The sequence below is a fragment of the Scophthalmus maximus genome, chromosome 8 (assembly GCF_022379125.1).
Source record: "Scophthalmus maximus strain ysfricsl-2021 chromosome 8, ASM2237912v1, whole genome shotgun sequence".
Taxonomy (NCBI): Eukaryota; Metazoa; Chordata; class Actinopteri; order Pleuronectiformes; family Scophthalmidae; genus Scophthalmus; species Scophthalmus maximus.
In genome coordinates, this window is record NC_061522.1 from 11015829 (window position 1) to 11037500 (window position 21672).

General features: G+C 41.4%; 1 protein-coding gene across 11 annotated transcripts in view; it reads right to left on the reverse strand.

Moving 5' to 3' along the window:
• rbm47 (RNA binding motif protein 47) overlaps window positions 1-21672 on the reverse strand; it is a 30256-nt gene continuing 8584 nt past the window's right edge. For 4 of the 11 annotated variants that reach the window (XM_035637259.2, XM_035637256.2, XM_035637258.2 and 1 more), the window contains 6 exons: window positions 7588-8449; window positions 7134-7464; window positions 6645-6668; window positions 5994-6203; window positions 4073-4260; window positions 1-3371 (listed from right to left, as the gene is read on the reverse strand). In XM_035637259.2, coding sequence (XP_035493152.1) covers window positions 3120-3371; window positions 4073-4260; window positions 5994-6203; window positions 6645-6668; window positions 7134-7464; window positions 7588-8418 — 1836 coding nt within the window. In that variant the 5' untranslated portion in view covers window positions 8419-8449 and the 3' untranslated portion in view covers window positions 1-3119. Of the gene's footprint in view, window positions 3372-4072; window positions 4261-5993; window positions 6204-6644; window positions 6669-7133; window positions 7465-7587; window positions 8450-12072; window positions 12203-18059; window positions 18309-21672 lie in introns of those variants that run through there. The other 7 variants (XM_035637260.2, XM_035637261.2, XM_035637262.2 and 4 more) reach the window with 7 other exon arrangements.

Genomic DNA, 21672 nt, shown 5'->3' on the forward strand with positions numbered 1-21672 from the left:
TTCTTTTGAAAATGCTTTATTTATCTACTATATCACTATAAATATAACAATGGCGAACAAGCTTTTTTTTTTCTTTTTTTTTTACAAACCTTCAGATAGAAAATAGTCTGCATATGTCTAGAAAGGTATGGCAAAGGGCACATCTTGGCAATAAGGCACACACTAGAAAGACTTTAAATGTTAATACCTATATTAAACTAGGCACATGTAGCTCCACACCGGTGACACAAAGAGCAGCAGGAGTTTGTCCTACTGCAGCAGTGTGGGTGAAATGCAGGCAATAGAAAGTAAAGCGGATGTTCTGAGTGGGAGGCAGAACCAGGGGAACACTATTGGTCTGCTAACACAGGGTTGTTAAATTATGATTAGACCTTCAGTAGTTTAGTCAAAAACTGCCGAGCAAAGTTGTGACACCAACAGCTCAGCGTACCAGTCGTCACACTTCACTCAGCCAGTTTTAGTCTTGGATGAAAGTATGAAGCAGAAAGAGAAGGTCTCTGTGTCCCCACTCATAACACCAAATCTGGTTCACAATAGCAAACATAGTATTACACAACAAAAACACATTAACCATGAATGTTTAAAAACTATTGGACACTTTGGCAAAAACAACTTTTTTTCTACTTTTGTTACTTTGACTTTTTATCCCTAAACAAAGTGTAAATAAAGAAAAGAAATATGTTTTAGAATATATTATACCTTTTCTTCTCACTTCATTCACAACACACATAATGCATATATTAAATATAATATCCTCATACAAGAAATTATTGAAAGCAGTGAGCAGCGGTTTGCTTTCAAAAGGAAATCCAGTTTCAGAGGGGAGAGAAGTAACAAAAGTGTAGACAGAGATTAAACAAATAGATGTTTGTTTTTTTGCTGTGGATAGTCAAACCTTTTCAATTCATATCATGGATCAATAACTTAGTCATGATCTCCTTCACAACATCAAAGGCATCGCCAAAGTCAAAGTCATCATTTTACTTTGTGTGTAAAATGGTGTTAAAAATCTGAGGAGCTGATTGAAACATAGCAAATAAAATCCACTCAAACACTGAATGAAAAAAAATGGATGGGAAAAAATGTAATATAAACCAGCATACAAATGTTTTGCATGTTCTTACATTTAAAAAAAAATGGCTGTTATGGAGAGTGAACTCATGATCAGCAGCTGCTCGCCTCTGTTATGTTTGTGTGTTGTAGTACATACAACACATGCACAGTAACTGTACTTGTGAGGTATTGATCCAGTTCTTCCCAGTTCAATTTTACACTTGTTTTCAACACACTGCAGTTTTAAAAGTGCCCACTGAACATTCATAAGGGTTATTTTCTGTTTTATGCTTTATCTGCGACACATAGACAATGAAACACGCCAACTAGCCCAATAACACATTAATCCATGCTCAGTTTTTAATATCTCTTCATCGGAAAGTGGCAATATCTTGCCTTTCATAAATACATTTTAAGTGCATCTCGGTCAAGCACAGTTTGGAGGACAAGAAATAAAGAGGAGACAAACGTATGGAGTGTTACTGCAGGATCATTCAGAGATGAGACTAGAGGACAGACATAGCCTTGTCACATCTGACTGCAGCGACTGAAACCTACTAGGCTCACCAAAATACGGTAATACCACAAATCTTGTTAATTATGAATATGAATGGAGAAGACCCCAGTGCTATGCACAGATGGAAGTCTTTATTATGAAAGGCATTGTGAAACGCATTGAGTAGCACATGCATTCAGATGTAAGGCACTGAAGTAAGGCCCAGAAAGGTTATCTGATGTCATCACATTGGAGTGTATGTAGCCATAAGTTTTTGGTTTGCATTGGCAAATGGAGGAGTACTTTAAGAGACACAGCGCTCCAGTCCACATAGAAAAAATGTCTCCATATTTGTTCACCTTTCAAAAGTCAAACATTTTAAAAACAACATTAAAAACATACATAAATGAGAAAAAACAACTAATATCTGTTCAGTCTTAGTCCCCTGGCAGAGCAGTTTCAGAGGAAGGGAAACTTCTCCATGTAGAAGACATCACTTTCGATAAGGCTTCTAGATAAACCATGTAGTCTATCGTTGAAAAAGTTTTCCAGTTTTCTTTCTCTATGGTTTGTTCCCCAGGGAATCTCAACAACATTAATAAGCAGGCTACTTCTCTTCAAACAAACCAAGATGTACTATATTTTTCCAAAGGTTAAAGCAGAGACATAAAAACAAGCAAATTAATTATTGGCAAAAAGAAAAGAAAAATACTTTGAACCTTCATTTAAAACAACCAAAACTCAAATAAAACTAGATAAACCAAAAAGTACCAAACCAAAGGTGGTTTTGAAGCATACACATTCAACCAGCATGGACGGAAAGTATCACCTACAGCATGTAGTATTTTCTAGAAAACTATATATAGTAATGGGAAAAAAACATTAGTAGATTCAAAGACAGCTATCTTCAGTAATATCCTCATTTGTCAGTAGTTCCTGTTGTACTTTTTGTTTATTTTCATAATTTTCTTTCTCCCCCATCCCTCCCAACTTTAAACTTAACTTTAACATTGTGTACAGGTCAATCTTTCCTGCTTCAGAAAACAAACTTTACCCCAAAATAGAAAAGAGAGACCTGTAGAGAATAAAACCTTAAATGTTCATATTCTCTTCATAAACACTTGAATGTACCTTCCGTTTTCCTGTTGCCACAGCAACGAGGTGGTGAGGGTCAGAAAGAAAGAAAGTTGTGTCTGAGTTTTTATTGTGAATTGTGGTTATTGTGGGGGACAGTTGTCACCACATACTGGTAAGTTTCCTCAGTGAGTAGACTGTCTATGTGTGTTTTAATAGCCAGTGGAAAACAGTGATGTTGTGTAATTACGCCTATCATGTGGGGTCCATGATATGCTGAGGCCAGTAGGTGGGACAGATATGAGGTGTCAGCTTGTCATTTTGTTTGTGCTCTGAACATTTGCTTCAAACCACATTTCTTTAGAGCTCTTTGAGATTCACAGGTTCATGAGATGTTTCTGTATGATGGGACAGACACTTCTTGAGATGTTGCAGTGGTCATTCAGTCACAGTCAGGATAACCTCGCTGTTGTTTCATGTAGTCTGAGCCCTAGCATCAATATGTCTGGTAGACATCATGGAAGGGCAGCTGGAAGGCCGTGGCGGGGAAGGCCTGTGGCATCGTGTAGCCAGTGTAGCCACCGTATGCTGCAGCTGCCACCGCTGCATTCTTCTGCAGAGCAGCCAGAGCTGCTGAGTTGGCTGCGTAGTTTGAGATGGGGAGGTATCCAGCTCCATACAGGCCACCGGCTGTGGGGATGCGCTGTACATTGTGGGCCATGGCATAGACAGGAGTGATTGGACGACCCTGGGAAATGCACAAGGAAAAAGTAGGGATAGAGTGAACAAAAGGATTTCTAAAGCATGTCCATGGTCATTAGTGTACAATGAGTGGATTCCTAGAATGAATTCATTGAATGATTAGTTGTTTAAACCTTGAAAAGTCCAACATACTGTAGTTGGACAAGTTCCCTGAATAGTATCATATACCTTTAACTCCTATGATATGTACACTTATGTAAAGTTGGTTATTTAGTTAAAGTAGCCCTCATTTCTGTTAGTAGTAATACAATTTGATAAATCATCTTTAAAAAAACATTTTTTTTAAACTGGATACAACTTTTCAAGTCACCAGAATGGTTTGGATGTTAAAAAATTCACATCTTAACAATTTTGTTTTAATAACTTATTAGAAGATGAATGCATCCAAAATATATTTTGATTGATTTCTATGAAACTGGCATTTTCCTTTCAAGGGAAACTACTGGTTTTACATCGTCATCGATTTTACACTTTTAAATGGTCCAACAAAAGATATACTGAAGGGCCATGAACTGGTGGAGTACTCTGTCAAACTCTAGGCCTAATCTGGTGTAAAGTCTGATTCATAAAAATTTTGTATCATGGAGTAACTATGGGGCACTCGTCAGTGCATCAAACAAGGAACTTCTTTATGAGCAAGAATCCTTCACACATTTGTGATACATTAAACATTGTCATGGTGCACACCTGGAAAGGTGGAGGGGTAGAGACTGCAGGTAGAACAGTGGCAGCAGTAGCGTTGGTGTGTTCAGGGTGTTGCATGGCCAGAGGATTGATAAGGTGCTCCACTGTGTGCACCTTCCCCTCCTCCATCAGCTTGGCTGCAGGAGCCGCACTGAACACTGGGTACTGCCCACCCAGAGTCTGCAGTGCCACTGTATGTAAACAGTACACAAGAATGAGAGCTTGGACAACAAACTGAACCACAGCACACAACAGAGTGTAACAAGAGATGGTTGTATTCAAAATACAGGAAATGAAGGTTGAAGACAAGCATACATGCACCTGTGAAACAGGCATACCTAGATCTGAGGGTAATCTGTGAAAGGAGTGGGAAAAACGAAGGCAATGAAGGGTAAACTAGAGAGAGACAAGTTGAAGGACTACATTTTAGGCAAGAAGGGAAAAATTAGTGGGTTGCACAAGTTTGAGTTGGGGTGTGATTCGGATTATGTTGGTGCTCAACTGTGGATTAACCCCAATGTTCCAACACATACACATACTTATACACAATCACACACAGGGTGAACACAACGTCACTCATTGTTTCATGTTGACAAAAGTATTTTCAGTCTGGTGGTGATCCTATGATTCTACAAAAACTGGGCCTATGAGCGAGCTCCAGACTGGGGTCAAATCGTTCGAGAGGGAGCATCAAGAAAGACCCGTCACAAAAAGGGACCACCGATCAGCAAATACATGACATTAATAGTAATAATGGATTCATCAATATAATATCCACACAGGGTCCACTCACATTAATACATAATCTTATTTTCTTTGATAGGTTGTTTTTGAGTTTTTGGTTTAGTTTAGACAGAAGATGAAATTTTCAAAAACAAGCCACCTTGCAACTTTTGCTCAAATTATCATGCATTGCCCATCTCCCGCATTGCACACGAGATGGGCAACGACTCCACATAGCACTGATATCAACCTTTGAGTGATCAGAAAACAAGAGATGAGAAGATATAATCTGTAGTTTGTGAAGGTTAGTGTGGCATTTCAACTCCAATCTTGACTGAAACTGTTGTCACACCAAAAAATCGAAAGCAGCAGCATTCATATTGTGAATGGAAAAAGCAAATCTTTTGTGACGACTGACTACTTTTTTGTTTTCCATGCTTTTTGTTTTCCGCCATTACTCACAGAAAAAGGCAACATACAGTAATGCCAACCATGTTTCAGTCAAAAGTAGGAATTGAGTGCATGTGTAGAAGGAGATTGTGAAAGACCATGTTCAGACCAAGAGCAGCACTGCATGAAAAAACATGGCTGCCTCCTTGATTTCACTCAGACTGCTGTGTCTTCGGGCAAATAATTTAATTCCATGAAATGCATTCTACCAAAGATCTGTGTTGACCAGTCAGTAATATCCCAGGTAAATCTCTTTGTAAAGTGAACAGAGTTTTCTATTGTTTACGTGGCCGTCATTATGACAGAGGATAAGATGATAGTGGTAACAGCATGTTTTGGCATCTGCTAAGCTTTAAACTCATGGGTGTATTACTGCCCTTCCTGGATCGTATTTTTATCATTTCATCAGTATGCCCCTAACAACGAGTCCTTTTTGTTCGTTAAATGCAGTGCTGTTTTCAGTCTCAACAGACACATTTCGTATATTATGGGAAATGAAAGAATGAGGTACCTAGTGTAGCAGTTACTTTCTGGTCATGCTAGAAAGGACATACATTTAGTGCCATTATTCTTAACTGGAAGGAGAAAGGAAGCCCCTTTGCACATAACCATCCAGCAACTACTACTACTTTGATTTACAAAAAGTTCCTCCACACAGGACTGAGAGACAGACAGAAATTATGAGCTGGAAGGTTTAGTACAGGCTTTTAAGGTGGGCGAGGATAGGGGTGGATATATCTATCTCACTGACTTGTGCCAGGTTTGATGCCAACTGGGTTGACGGAGGCAGCAAGCTCCAGACTGGGCATCAGCTCATAGGGCTTGTCAGTCTGCTTGATCTTGCCCTCGTGGTAGCGGCTGTAGATGCCACGACCGGCAGAGTAACCCCCAAGGTATGACCCCCGTGGTCCAGGGGTACGGTTACCTGCAGCAGCACGACCACGACCTCTCACAGTACCTGCTTAAAATACAATTAAAGTAATACGATGACAGGGGTTGGGGTTTCGGACTAGGGCAGCAGGGGCAACTTGTGCTGAAGGTTGTTTACGACAACATGTATGGCAAGATTTTATGGCGAGTTTAGACCTTCCTTGAAAGCTCCTCTCAAGATATTTTATCTCAAGGACTCGGGTAAAATTATCACCAATATATGTTTGAGCTAACTTTTTTCTTCTTTAGGTACAGTGTGATCTATATCTGGTGCATTGTTTTTGGTACTATGAACTGGTGGTCCAAAATCTTTGCATATTTTTGCTGTTATCTCTGCAATAACCCAGCATGAAATGGGAGGTGATAGCGCAGCAGGAAAAGGATGGTGTTAGAAAATTTACAGTTTGTCAAATGGCAAGAAAGCTCATTGTTCATTGAAGGAATAAGAAGGAACAAGGATGTGAGAGATTACCATTGTTCTGTATCATTGGGGATCCTTTGGAGAGAAAACCAAAACACAATGATTGTTGAAAGTCAAATAGATTGTCCTGCTACCACCCAAAGACCATATTTAATCAATCAAAGGTAATGGGATTAGCATTCATTGGCCCATCACCTTATTCTTTCTTTGCCTTTTAACAAGTCTCTGATTTTAAGCCACAAAACCTCATCAAGTTAAAGATTATTATAAAGAATTTTATCAAATGAAATTCTCGTCAGCAAAGATTAAATCATTGTTATCTTAGTCATCATGAGTCATAATGCATATTAGTGATGGCGCATTTGTCATTGCTTCTACAATAGCATCTGTTGGATGTCATTATGAGATCTTTAGCAGTGCATTGTCCAAAAGACTTCCTACTGACACCAACATTTACGAAAAGAGTTGGCTTTTAAAGAAACAATGTGGCTTTTGTAACTGATCATAACTAGAACAAGAGCAGAAAAGATGAATTCTAACCTTTGACGAAGTAGTCCCTGTTGGGTCCAATGAGGGTGTTGTAGGGATAACCATAGTAGGCCAATGTGTAGGGATCACACTGGTATACGTAGCTCTGCTGAGTAGGCTCTGGAGTGGCAGGAACTCCCCCCTTGGAGGCTTTCTGGCGTGAGTATTGCTCTTTATCAACTGGCTTGGCCAGCGTTACCTCGATGCAGGACCCTTCCACTTCTGTGCCATTTAGGTGATCCATGGCCAAGACAGCATCGTCGCGGGAGGTAAAGTGGACGAAGGCGTAGTCTCGGATTTTCTTCACACGTTCAACACATCCAGCGTTCCACTGGCTGAATACCTGGTTGACAGAGGAAGTATGGATTGTTTCAGTCTCGCTACTAGCAAATGGTTTCATCAACATTTTCACCTAATAAAAACATTTGCATTGCAACCTGTGAACTGATCAATCAATAAATTTCACCTGTCTAATTGTCTCTTCGCTGGTCTCCATCATTAGATTCCTGACATAGAGGATCTTGACTGTTTCCATCACATCTTCGTCCACATCAATCTCTGGCTCAGCCCAGTCCACAGCAATCTGATGACCCCACAGCTGAATACGTCCTGGCATCAGCTTCCTGCGAGCCATGGCGGCTGCACGGTGTGACTCATACTCTACAAAGGCAAAGCCACGGTTCTTCATCTTGTCTGCAGCGCTGGCATAAACTATGACGTCTAGTACACCCTCTGTCACTTTGGAAACCTCCTCCAGAATCTCCTCACGCTTTTTGGTCTTGGGGATGCCACCAATGAAAAGACGGCAGTTGTCCACAGATGAGCAGACTCCCAGTAGCCGTCCAGGCCGCACCTCAAAGTTGTTGAGCTCTCGCACGGCGCGTTTGGCTTCACGTTTCTCTGTGTACATCACAAATGCATACCCTCTGTTCTTCCCATCAAAGTCCATCATCAGCCGCATCTCATAGATGCGTCCTACAGACTCAAACACTGGGACCAGCTCATCCTCATAAACATCCCGTGGGATTTTGCCCACAAAAATTTCACATCCTCGAGCAGGAGATGGACCATTCCAACCTGGAGGAGGGCCATATTTACGTTGACCATTTTCTTGTGCCATAGTGTAGCCAGTGCGCTCCATCAGGGCCACCAGTGCAGGCTCATTGGAAGCACCTGAAACACCCTCAGGGATACTAATCTGTCCATGGAGAGGGTGGTGAGAGGCACCAGAGGAGGGTTTGGAGGGGGCAGCGTTATTGCTCATGGTTGAGGAAGAAGCAGGATCTTCGGCTGTCATTCTGGCATAACCATCCAATCAGATCTGGGGCCTGGGCAAACAAAGACATGTTTATCAAATCAAATTGTACCAACCACAACTTTTATTCATGAAGAAAACTGAAACCAGAAAGAGGTAAGAAATATAAGAATGTTCAGAGAATGCCATTTAATCACAAAGGGCCATATATGGTAATGAGTAGCAAACAAACTAACCAACACACAAAGTGTAAGCTGGATAGAACAGCAAGACGGCAGAATCTATAAATCCCCAGGGCGAATTTCCTTATCAGCAGTTTTACAACCTTGTTTTGTTAAGTTCCTCAGATCCCTTTGTGACCTTTGACTCCTATCAGTGGGAATGAAGGATTTCAAACCCTGGAACCTCCAGTTAAAGGTTCACTGAGTACGACTAGGTCACATGCTCATTATGTGTGTGTCTGAAGTAAGTTAGACAAGCTAACCTAATAGCCAGAAAGTTAGTTCATAAAGCTTAACTCCTGTTAAGCTACAGTGTATGATTAGTTCTGTGTAAAATATGACATGCATGCTGTGAGAGAAGCTGTGCACAATAATTTATCTTACACAAGCACTTGTTAGGCTCACCACGAGATGGAGTTGGACTTTCAACCTCCTTATCAATATGAAAGTTATACAGTGTGTGGGTGAAGCTTTTTCTGTGCATATTTGTGTGTGTGTGTGTGTGTGTGTGTGTGTGTGTGTGTGTGTGTGTGTAAAAAAAAATAAAACTGACAGCTCTGACCATATACATAGGGTGTGTATGTGTGTGTTTGTGTGTGTGTGTGTGTGTGTGTGTGTGTGTGTGTTTGTGTGTGTGCCACTTCATTAAGACCTGCAGCCCTATATGAGGAACAGAGAACAATCAGAAATCGGCTTTCAGAGCATAAACCTCTTATTCTGTTATTTTCCAACACTGCCAGTATTCAGAATGGAAAAATCCACAGCATTTTAAATCCCCAAATCTCCATGCTGCACACGACACTAAAGCAACAAATCATAGGAGCCTACAGAGCAAACTTCTTTTCGTCTGGCTAAACGTTATGTAGTGTAAGCAAATAGGCCAAAAAGACAACCTCTTGCTAGTTAGGCAGGCAATGAGTGTGTGCCTTTTTGTGCGTCATAAGATTGCCTAGACTTTGATGGAGATTGGTGAGGCAGTCAGCAAAGGTAAAATGCTACAAAACCCAAGCAACCATGGTAACGCACACACTCATTTGACCTGACCTAATACCCCCCGACACACACAGACACACACACAAACACACACACACACACACACACACACACACACACACCTGTTCACTTGTTATTTTGCTCAATGCTGGATGGCTTACAATTATCTACCAAATAGCTTTCTTCAATTGATATGATAAAAAGACAAATGCTTTGAATATAATAAAACATGAACAGTGGACATACTATATACATTTAAATATAATATAATATTTCATACCTTTACTGTTATGTTTAGAAAAAAATTATGCCAAAACATGATCAGTGTGAAACAAAACAACAAAACACAAAGGTTGAGAGACACACGATGATGTTCATACCTTCTATCTATAGCCAGTTTTAGGTTAGGTTGCTACATGTTGACACAGGTCAAGATGACACTAGACTGTATTAAGAAAAGGTTGTTTTGGCAAAGTTAGGGGAACATCTTTAATGAAGAAATGAATTCTGACTGTACGCACCGAGGATGAGGTTTCCTTTATTGCACACAAAACATATCAGTCAACAAATTCCCAGTAGCTTGCTCCATTAAAACAGCTTTTTTATGTGTTGCTTTCTTTCCATATGCATCTATAGCTCAGTATGCCCTCCCCCTGTTCCTTCATTCATGCGAAGTGCTAACATGACTCCATCTCTTATCAGCCTTATCTTGTCCAACTAATGACAAAGGGAGGACAATATTCACTTTGGGAGTTCTGCTCTGTGATAAAAAGAAGTTATGTGACACTGAGGTCGACACTTTGTAAAATACACTGTAGTCAGGGTGAGTGAATCTCTTCTCTGGATATTTTGTGTTTGTCAAAAAGCTGATGCACTCAGTGTTCTGTCTCAGTGTGGGGTAACCTACTTCCTGCTTTTGACCACTTGGTGATATTCCTGACTTCCTTAGTGCTGACCACTCTTGTGCTGAGGTTTTCCTTTCTTAGGAGAGACTCAGGAAATCACAGCAATCAGTGTCAGAAGTGAAGTGAAACTCAGATGGTCTGTTACAATCTCCCTTCCTTTGCCAGAAAAAAAAATAGAATGGCGAGTGTGTATGTGGGATCTTTAGGCACGAGTTTATCTGGTAAAAGTCAAGATAACAAGGTGCTACGAGTGATGCAGCACGAAAGAGGAAATAAAGAAAATTATATTTTGAGAAAAAAATAACACTGACAGCTCTGACCATATACATAGGGTGTGTATGTGTGTGTGTGTGTGTGTGTGTGTGTGTGTGTGTGTGCGTACGTGTGCGTACGTGTGTTTTAAATCTGAGTCAGCGACACGTAAATGATTAACCTTGGAGAAGTCAAATCCCAGCCTTTACTCACAGAAAGCATAAGGGTTTTGTAGATGACGTCTCACTGAGAAAAAACAAAATAGAATTTAAGAAATTGACAGTGTGAGTCTTCTGTCCTGACATATTTTTTTGTTGTGGCTCAACTTCTGACAGGCAGCAGCTATCGGGCAAAACATAACCCATGCAAGCATTAATAGCTCAGACACAAAGTTCACCTGGTCAAAGGTTCTCATATGTCAGAGAGGTGAAGGAAGTTGAAGAGCGAGGATTTGATGGTGTTCTGGTGATTGCTGTGGAGATTGCCCATTACATTGTGTTTATGATTGATAGAAGCACCTGACTCTCTACGTATTAACAGCATGTTGTTGGGGACTGAATTGTTTTATGAGCAGGCAAAAAAGCTTTTATGGGGTCTCCAGCCCGTAAACACGAACACACTGATGCTGGCAAATTCCATCTTTTTCTTTCAAATAAGCAAATAAGCCGTGGCGTTATTGAAGCGTAATTACCCACAGCCAAAAAAGAGGAAGGACATCTGAGATTTTATGTCACCGTCTTGTGATCGCCAAGTGCTGCAGATTAGGGAGTAAAGAAAATCCAAGTGTGTTTAAAAATCTATAGAACAATGCAGCTGTCAGTTTGCTGTTCTATCATGGGTGACAATGACCCAGTGTACTGAAGGAAAAAACAGGCTTAAGGAAGCAGCCATCTTAGCCACACACATGAACACGTGGGGGCGACCGACTCACAGCGCCCACCCAGCAGCCTCTAACAACAGGGTCACAAGGCAGCAGGAGCAGCTCCTTTCTTCAATCCTAACACACCCAACAGGTAACTTTATCACAGCTAGTGTCCACATACTAAACAACTCATGCAAATACCCTGTGAACCAGCCTCCACGTGGGAGATAGATACACAAACATACAGTAACTACAAAATGATCATCTTTACTCATTACACTCCACTACAGTTTCAAGTCAAAGCAAATCATCATTTAAAGATGAGGAATCCAGAGACAGTGAGAGAGAGAGAGAGAGAGAGAGAGAGAGGGGAGAGGGGAAGTGAGACTGAAAACAAAGGGATGGTGGAGGAAAAGAGAAGGGGAAGGAGAAGCAGAGAGAGGTCAGATGTGAGCATAGCTACCCCTGTTGTTTCACAGTGCTCCGCTGCTTGGCCGCCTGCTCTGGGAGTGTTAGTCCACCTCCATTAGAGACAGGTACAGCAGGGCACTGAGCACAGGGGCCAGCCTCCTCTGCATACACACACACACACACACACACACACACACACACACTCTTGAGCCAAAGCTGTGAGCCGAGCGTAGAGGTGGGTGGAGCTAAAACAGGTACTTTGTGTGAGTGTGTATGTGCAGCAGATTCGAGCTTTTAAGGAAATCTTGACTTTTAAATGATTTATTTATTTACAAGTTAAAGGTTTGTGTGTGTTAAATACAGAAACATGCACACAAATCACCGTAGTTAAAAGTGATTGATGACATCCACTCAAATGCTGCAAACATAAATCATTTAACTTAAATATAAATAGCTTGTACATTTCTTACTTGGGTTTTCTCCATTTTAAGCCACTGTACATAATACTGTATCTTAGGGACATTGTACTTTTTTGTCTTTTATGTCAGCTGTAGTTTGTATTGTTTATTTCAGATTTTTTACTTGTCTAGTAAGGGCTCCATTTCAGATATGAAGCACAAATAAAAATCACCTATAAACTTCTCAAACTTGTTGCTCACACACTCATGCATCAGGTCCAACAATTTAATAACATTATATTCCGTGCATCGCACAGTAATATCAGTCGGGGGTTTTACGTTTGATACTTTGAGTAGATGTCGCTACTTAAACTGCTGTAGTTTTACTAAAGTAGGATTCAGGAAGTAGGAACGCAGAACTTTTTTCTGTACCCGAGTGCTTTTACATAAATACATTGGTACTTTTTTCTTCAGTAAAGTAATGGCAGCGATGCACACGCAAACGTGAAAATGTCGACTCTGACAGTGATAAAGAGACAAACAAGTGACATGAGTGGGCGGAGAGAGGGCAGACGGGAAATGTAGTTTTAATGGGTTCTAAGGGTTTTTCTGCTTAGAGTTGCAGAAATGGGGCAAAATGCCCAGAAAATGTTCAAACTTGGGTTTGAACAGCACTTCCTCGTGTTTTTGCAGAGAAAGGGACATTTGAAAAGTCTGACTGGGGGCTACGACTAAAGTCATTTATGTCATGTCAGCACAGGAGACTGTGCGTTAGTCTCCCTCTCTCTCTCTCCTCCTCCTCTGTGTGTGTGTGTGTGTGTGTCTTTATGTGTGTGTGCGTGTGTTTTTTGTACATAACAACGGTGAACATGTTCCTAGCACAGCTTAACTTGAGCAAACAACACACACCTTGCTGGGCAGTCAAGAGAGCAGATACGACTGAGAGACAGAAAGCAGCCAGATGAGAGTTTCTGTCGAACAAAAACTCCCCTCGGTCAAGGAAAGAGGGAGTGAGGGAGGGCGAGAGCAGTTGGGGTGAAAGGGACAGAGAGATGAAAGCCACAGTGTGTGGTCAACAGTGTGCGGATTTTCAGCTGCTATTGAAACCAGCTCTGCTCCTTTAACGACTGAGCAAACAGGAAAGAAGAAAGTCTATTTAGCATAAAGACCAGCAAGACAGAAAAGAAGAGATTAAAGCACAAACGATAGATAAGGAGCTATGTATGGACTGTAGCACCTCTAATCTGTTTGCATAATGAAATGTCAGTTATAAAACTGTCAAATCAATTACCATGACATCAGAAGGAGTGGACTGAATAAGAATTGTGCCAGAAAGGTGTGTCCATAAAGGTGTGTGTGTGTGTGTGTGTGTGTGTGTGTGTCTGTGTGTGTGTGCGTATAAAAATACGTATGTGAAGGTGTGTGTTTGCGTGGGCGCACGCAATCTTTGCGAGCAGGACGCAAGCAGCAGCGCTGTTGTTGGGGAGCGGAGTCAGTGAGTCTTGAAGTCGAGGGGGTCAATCCAAATCAAAGATTAACTGTTGATCCTCAGCGAGAGCCAATCAGGAGCCAGACGTGCGTCAGAGGGTCCGGGCGTTCAGGTGACCGCACAACGGGATCATCAGCCCATCAGGTCAACGGTTAACTGTTAAACCCCGCAGGAGGGCGCATGAGCAGGGACCTATGGAACATGTATTGCCCCTTAATCATTGCACATGTTCACTAAATCATTTGTCAGGCACTTACACACTGACACTCAAACTAACGCATGAAAAAAAATAAGGAAATAGGTTACTTCCCCTCTCAATCCACCTGAAGTGTGGTCTTTGACGGTATATACATGTATTTACTTTTGTCTCAAACTCTGTATACACTGTCCTGGTGTTTTGGGACAACTGTGCAGCTCAGAGGCATGATGTCTGTTGTACTTGTCAGTAGTTAATTGTTGGTTTGGGTCTTTTAATGGAATTTGTTAACAATAAGAAAAATACCAAATATGCTTTGGCCCCTTGAAACTGACGTGAACGATTCCACATGCAGTGTTTCATTTACGATGGTAGTATGGATCTAATCGTACTGACATTTGTAATTTTACAATAAAACAGTGCCCCTGACAAGTGTGAGCTGAAAACACACTGACTTTGAACTAAGTCATAAGTAATCACATTAGAGAGTGCTTCTTAGACTTTGTTGGTTATCTCTGATAAGCTAGGTCTCTATTAAGGCCAGGGTCACCACACACACACACACACACACACACACACACACACACACACACACACACACGGTGGGATCTGCTACATAGGCAAAATCTGTGAATAAGCAGGAATAAAGTCAGCAGAAAAGCGGTAGAGGTAATCAGTATCTTGGCCTGAGAGGCTGTACGACTGCCATCTATTATTACAAGTCATCCATATAAGTAAATGAGTAGCGGATCACAAGACCCTAGGTCCGACAGTTTATTTCTGTAGAGTGATACAACCTGTGGCACAGTTTGGTCCCACACTCTGTAGTTTCACTCAGACAGGAACAAACAAATGACAAATAACTTCCCGTTATGACTTCTATCAAGAGCTTGATTATTTGCCTAACTCCTTACTGGTCTTGAAAAGGCCGAGCAGCAAAATGTCCTCTGATCATAACCCCCACCAAATATAAAGCAGAACAACAGAGGCATTTAGTCCCTTCGCGTTAACTCTCAGACACTCACGGCACATTATCAGCGTCTGCTGCAGCAGGTGACCAAAACCCCACAAAACAGTGGACTTGATGAAAGAGAAGTGAGAACTGTGGTTGACCCCTCAGGACACATGATGTCCTCACACTGTGGTTCACGCAGCTCAACTGTCAGCACGCCGACTGCGACAGCACGGAGCAGGATGCAGAATTAAGTCACACTGCTGATCGAGGAGAAGGAAGCTGCGCTATCTGAAGTTTGTCTGTTTTCTGTCCAATCGCGTTGTTTTTGGAGGAGCTATGTTTACACTACAGTGTGTGGAGGCATGGCTATGATTTTGTGCAGTTAGTGCATAACATTTCCAGCGACTATTAACTAACTATTTTTGTCTTCAACATATCAGAATACACATCCCAAAGGTGACGTCTTCAAATAGTGATGTCAGTCCAAAACCCCAAAAGGTCTCAAATCTCAAACCTGAACTTTAACCATTCGATAATCATCAAATGGATTCAGATAAATTTTCATTATTACATTGTACACATGTTCCACTTGAATTTTTTATTGTTTAACTTAAAGTGTGGCTGCCATAAGTGATCACACTCCAGCTCACTCGTCATCAGTTCAAACATCTTCACTCGATGATGATTCAACTTCATTTAGCAAAAACACACAGAAACTTCTTTTGTCTCTACAAATTTCATTCCCTATATCAACTTTTCAAAAAGGATTCAATGTTGCATTTTCAGATGCAAATGCTTAAAGATTGTAAAAGGAACCTTTTCCTGGTGACAATCAAAATGGCCGCAGATCATTTCCGGTTGATTGAGTCATTGATTAATCATTTTAAACCCAAAACAAGCCTCAGAGGCTCAGAGGTTGAGAAACTTCATTTCATAGAATTAGGATCTTATCTACATGTAACATACTTTGAGCCCCCATTCATTTCTGTCCCTGCCACCGTTCTCTGCCGTCTCCTCTCCTTTTCTTGTCTGATTTTCTCTTCTTTCCATCCATGTACCTGTCACCCTCATTCCTCTGGTTCACTCAAGCTCCAAGAAGAGCGGTGGGGAGGGGAGAGACGAGAGTGTGTGTGCGTGCGTACATGCGCGTGTGTGTGTGTGTGTGTGTGTGTGAAAGACCAGATGGAGAGAGGAGCGAGAGAGGCTAACGAACAGAGAGAGGACCAAATGTTCCCTCTCCAGTCTCCTCATGCAGGCCTCCCTCCCTCAGTGTTAGAAAACCCTTCAAAGTGAAACTGGCCCGAAGAATTTCAGGTCAGACGGAGTGCGTAAGTGACCGCCTCCAGCCCACCCCAGCTTCACCACTGAAGGATGATTCCAGTTCATTTACCCTGAGAGCCCCCCTGCCGTCAGGACTTTCACATTTGTCCACTCAAAACCCCACGATTTATACTCAAATGCCACAATTTTATGCAACACAACAGGATACTACTGCATTTTCCTATTCACTTTTCATCTCATCAGCATTGATAAAGACTTTAAACGTACATTTCTACCACAGATCGCAGTCTAATGCGTGAAGTATAAACAGAAAGGCTTTGACTCCCGTCTTAATAAGGAGCAAGAAAAGTCTGAGTGTTGCCACATACGTCCTCTCACACAGCTACGCAGTCATCACTAATCATAAGAGCTGCTTTAGCTTTAGCATTAGCTGAAAGGGGCTTTGCTTTCTTAGGCAAACACATTCCACAGGCCAATCAGCCTGTCCAAGGCCTGAGCAGACATTGTTCCAGACAAATATGACTGACACTGACAACGTCCCGCACTCGTGACACAGGCTTTAGTGGGCTGCCGTGTGTGTGTGTGTGTGTGTGTGTAGATGTGGTGATACTTGACACATAAAACAATAAAAGACCACGTATAACCCCATTTTGTATTTCAGCATCCTTCACACTCACAGTTACTAAACAGGCTTACTAAAGACAAAAGAGCCAACCTTCATACAGACTTTGTGCTCAAACAAGGGTACACCCTGTCGACAAACACAGTTAAGAGTGTGTGTGCGTGTGTGTGTGTGTGTGTGTGTGTATGTGTGTGTATGTGTGTCAGACTCCTTCAATGGCACCATTACAATAATATGCAGCTGAAATAGCATTTCTGTCAACACAATCAGTTTGTTCAAATTGTATCTTAGATCATCTCGGGGGAAAAAAGAAGGTTAAATGAACCTGTTTTTCAATACAGACAGACTGGAATGCAACTTAAATGAATGAAATTTAGCAGCAGATCACTGGATTCTCTGTCGTGTCCAAACACACACACGCACTCGTGCGCACGCACGCAGACACACACAAAACAAACAGCTCACCTTAGGTGGGGTAAAAGTCCACATATTATATGACGAAGAACCCGGAAGTCTAAAGGTAATAATACCAGCCTCTCCAGTTATTCACTGAAGCATTTTTTTTATCCCCCACCCTGAACACACACACACACACACACACACAAACACACACACACAAACAGTGCCATGCCACTCCACTGGTTCCGCTGGTTTCATTGTAAGGACATCTTGATCTCTATTCCGAGCACTGATTGGTTTACACGCCTCTACTGTCTGTATCCCTGTTTTGTGGTGAAACAGGGTAGTCTGGTAAACCGTGACTCTGTCCAGACAAAGCAGCATGCCACATATCCTCGCAGAGCACAAAAGCTGCTTCCTCTGGATTGTCTCAATCACAAGATTGTAAGATTGGGTCGTAGAGAGGTTCACAAAGTCAAACAAAAGCACTCCCAAACCATTTAACGCGGAGGGCAGAGGCAAAAAGCTATCGTAAAGAGACCTGACAGTTTCAGAATAACATTTTGCTGAAATGTTTTTTAGTGTCAAAGAGGATTTTGGAGGAAGCAACAAAAGGTTTCACAGGGTGACACGATGACGTTCTCTGTGCAGAACTTTTTTTTCTGAGACCTTCAGAGAGACAGATGTTAAGAACTGTACCTGTATCCCGATCTGCGCAGCGCGGATGTCGACGGGCGGACCAATCAGATGCAGTTGTGTATTTTGCTCTGAGGAGCCACTCTGCGCGTTCACACCTGTGCCACACACACACACACACACACACACACACACACACTTGGTCTCTGTCCGTTCACCCTCCTCTGGTGTTGACAGGCTGCAGCAGTCCCCTCGCCTGATGTGTCTGGGTGTTTGAGTGTGGAGGTGAGCAAAGTTGGTTTAGTGTTTACTTATTCTCAGTGGCCAGAAGGGAGAGGTGGGGCCAGTCAGCACAGGTAACCCCCACCTTTTTCTCCTTTTTCAATCTCTCCTTCTCTCTCTCTCTCTCTCTCAGCTGATAAGGAATAAGACAAAAGGGAAGGGAAGGGATAAAAGGACAGAGGGTGTGACGAAAGGTGATGATTGGCAACAATCAGGGAAAAGTCATGAGGAGCGTGTGGTTGACATATTCGCAGTTACTGTGTTCACAGCTCTGTGAATGTGTTCTCTCCTCTCATAATCAAATGAGATGGGAAAAACTCAAACACAGAGATTTTCCCCTCAATTGACGCCACAGGAAATTATTCAAATGCTTCTTTTTTCTTTTCCAAGATGACAACATGAACAAAAACCATTCGCCCCAAGTTGCCCAATTAAAATATCGAGAGAAGGTTCATTTTTAATACAACGTTTTATGAAACATGACCAGTGTGAAGCTGACACACGTCATCTTAAAAATTGTTGGCAGGAAACAAGCGACAAATCTCTGCTGCATAACCATCAAGGTGATCCTGCCTCTTTGCCTTTTTCATTTATGAAACAACTACTGACCCCTTTTCTGTAATCTCCCTACTGTAATCTCTGTAATAAAGGCATAAAGAAACAGTGCTCTGACCTAAATGCTTAAGTCAGCAGGCCAAGACAATGATGTTTAGCAGGTACGATGTTTACTCGGTGTAGTCAGGATTCTAACGGTAGAGCTGAAGCTGAGGACTGAACAAGTATAAAGTTTGACCTGACGATGGCGCTAAATTAAATGTTCACCAAAGTCGCCAGGATTCATCCAGTGGGAGACAATCCATCCAAAAGCTGTTGGGATATTTCAGTCTGACCATAATTTAGTGAGAAGTGGAGGCAATGCCATCTCTAAATCCATGCAATGAACAAATGGCACCACATCATCTGAGAGCAAACTGAAGAGAAGCCATGAAGAGGTTAACAAAAGGTCATTTCATCAGAGCTACATCATATGCCACTTGAGCAGTCGCCTATAGGAGCACGTTTGTCTGCTATTGGCTACTATCTTTCTTGTTGCATGTTACGTATACCCACAGCCATATTAGAAGAGCCTGAGGCATTTTAGTGTAAACCTGTTGAAGGTATAACTTTTCTGTGACATAGTATTTTGTCAGCCTGATAGATGAGTTTTCTCAAGGTCAGTCAAGTTGTAAATGACGATCTATTTTCAACTGTGGCAGCTTCAGTGTTGCTAACAAATCTAAATTCTGCAGGTTTTAATGAAGTAATATTTTCAAAGTCACTTTGCTGGCAACACACTGATAAACACATTAAAGATAAACAGAAGACAAAGTGGACTAAAGCTGCCACATTCCTGTCATATTTGCCAGAAACACAGAGCGGGTCAGAGAGAATAGGAAGGAGACCACACTGACAATGTGTGGAAGTGTACATAACCTGAAGCAACCCTAAAAGAGAACAGGGCTGATACTCTTATCAGTTGGGGTGCCCGTTCTACTCCAGCTGAAATGCGTGTGTGTGTGTGTGTGTGTGTGTGTGTGTGTGTGTGTGTTTCTGTGTGCAAATGCCAACGCACAAGTAACACATTAACCAATGACTCTGTTAATGAAGGACATGCAATCACTGATTCTCACCTTTTTGGGGCAGCATATACACACACACACACGCACACACACACAAACACAAACACACACACACACACACACACACACACAGTATATGTAGAGATAGCAGGTTCAAAGTTTGCAGATGGAGTAATCTATTCCCAACGGGGTGTAAAAAGGTTGAAGTGAAGGCCACATACAGCCATAAACCCATTTTAAAAGTGTGATCCAAACACTAGTATGACTTTATTACCAGCACACTGTAACACACAAACAAACTCACCCCCTAACAAATCAAGAGAAGTGTATTTGTGTAACCCAACACAGTGTCACAACGGCCTTCACAAGCTCACATCAGCAGGTCACGACCCTGCTCAGAACTCACCCAAAGACAAGTTGAAATCTAACGCTACGTAAAAAAATAAAAAAATAAATGATTTACTTTACGTCCCCCAATCTTGCATTATATTATTACAGCTGTATTTTACGATATTCTCGTTCACTGTTTGTTTATACACCAGCCCACCCTGATTCCGCGCCCACAGAAGGAAATACAGTTGTTGGCAACTACATTAACAAACACCTACATCCTCACCACATTATAGTGTCTTATAAACATATTACTAAATGTTTATGTACTCCTCATCAATGTGAAGTAAGTGTTACTGGAGATCAAAAGATCCAAAACCTCTTTCGTCTGACGGCTAAATGTGCAGGTGGGAGGATAAGACAAATACAAACATGGAGGGGAAATAACACTTAGTACAAATTAAAAACACAAACCAACAATGGGATTATGCTATAATAAGACCAATCAAATCCAAAAAAATGCCCAAGAAGTGTTCCCAATAAAAACACACACACACACACACACACACACACACACACACAGACAAATGCCACAAAAGCATAAAGTATTTCACTGAACTGACCAGAAGATATCCATCAGCTGAGAAGTAATACAGACAAAAATTTCGGGGAATGGTCCATCAGGTCTGATATGAACCTACACACAACTATCGGAAGATGTACACAAACAGCTTTACAACAGTCACTGAGACAGATGGGGCCAAAGAGCAACACACACACAAACACACACACACACACACACAGTTGAGTCAAACTGACCACATGCATGCTCACGTATGGCAACGTATTCAGCTGAGATCAGCAAACTGCAAATATATCGCTGTGCATGTTACCAGATTTATAAAAGGAAATTGCAGACAATAAATTTCAGCCATGAATGTTTTATTGGCAGCATATGTATGTATATTCATCTTTTCTCAGTTCAAGGTTAATATGGTCCTATATATGTTTTAACTTATATTATATTTTACAATAATTAAAATGTTACCGATGTTTACTGTTAATCACTTGCCATTATGTATTCTTTAAAAAATGATAATGACAAAATACATTATACAACATGTGTTTCTGGAACAATAATAATAATAGGTTATTATTTTTTTTATTCTTTGAAGGTTATGATATTCGTACTTGTGGAGTCCACACTGAAGCACATAAACACACTTTACACACACGTTGTATTGTGTGTCCGTTTCCATTAAGTATCAGCGGTGTGTTTCAAACTGATAGTTCTGTTTGAGAAGTGATTAAGAATTGGGGTCAAAGAAACTTCTGTGAAGCAGGTAATTTGTTCCAGTCCACATTGTTGTTGATGGTTATTCACTGTACATGATCCAACTGAGTGAAACATTATATCATCTCAAGGAAATTTCAGCTTCGATTGT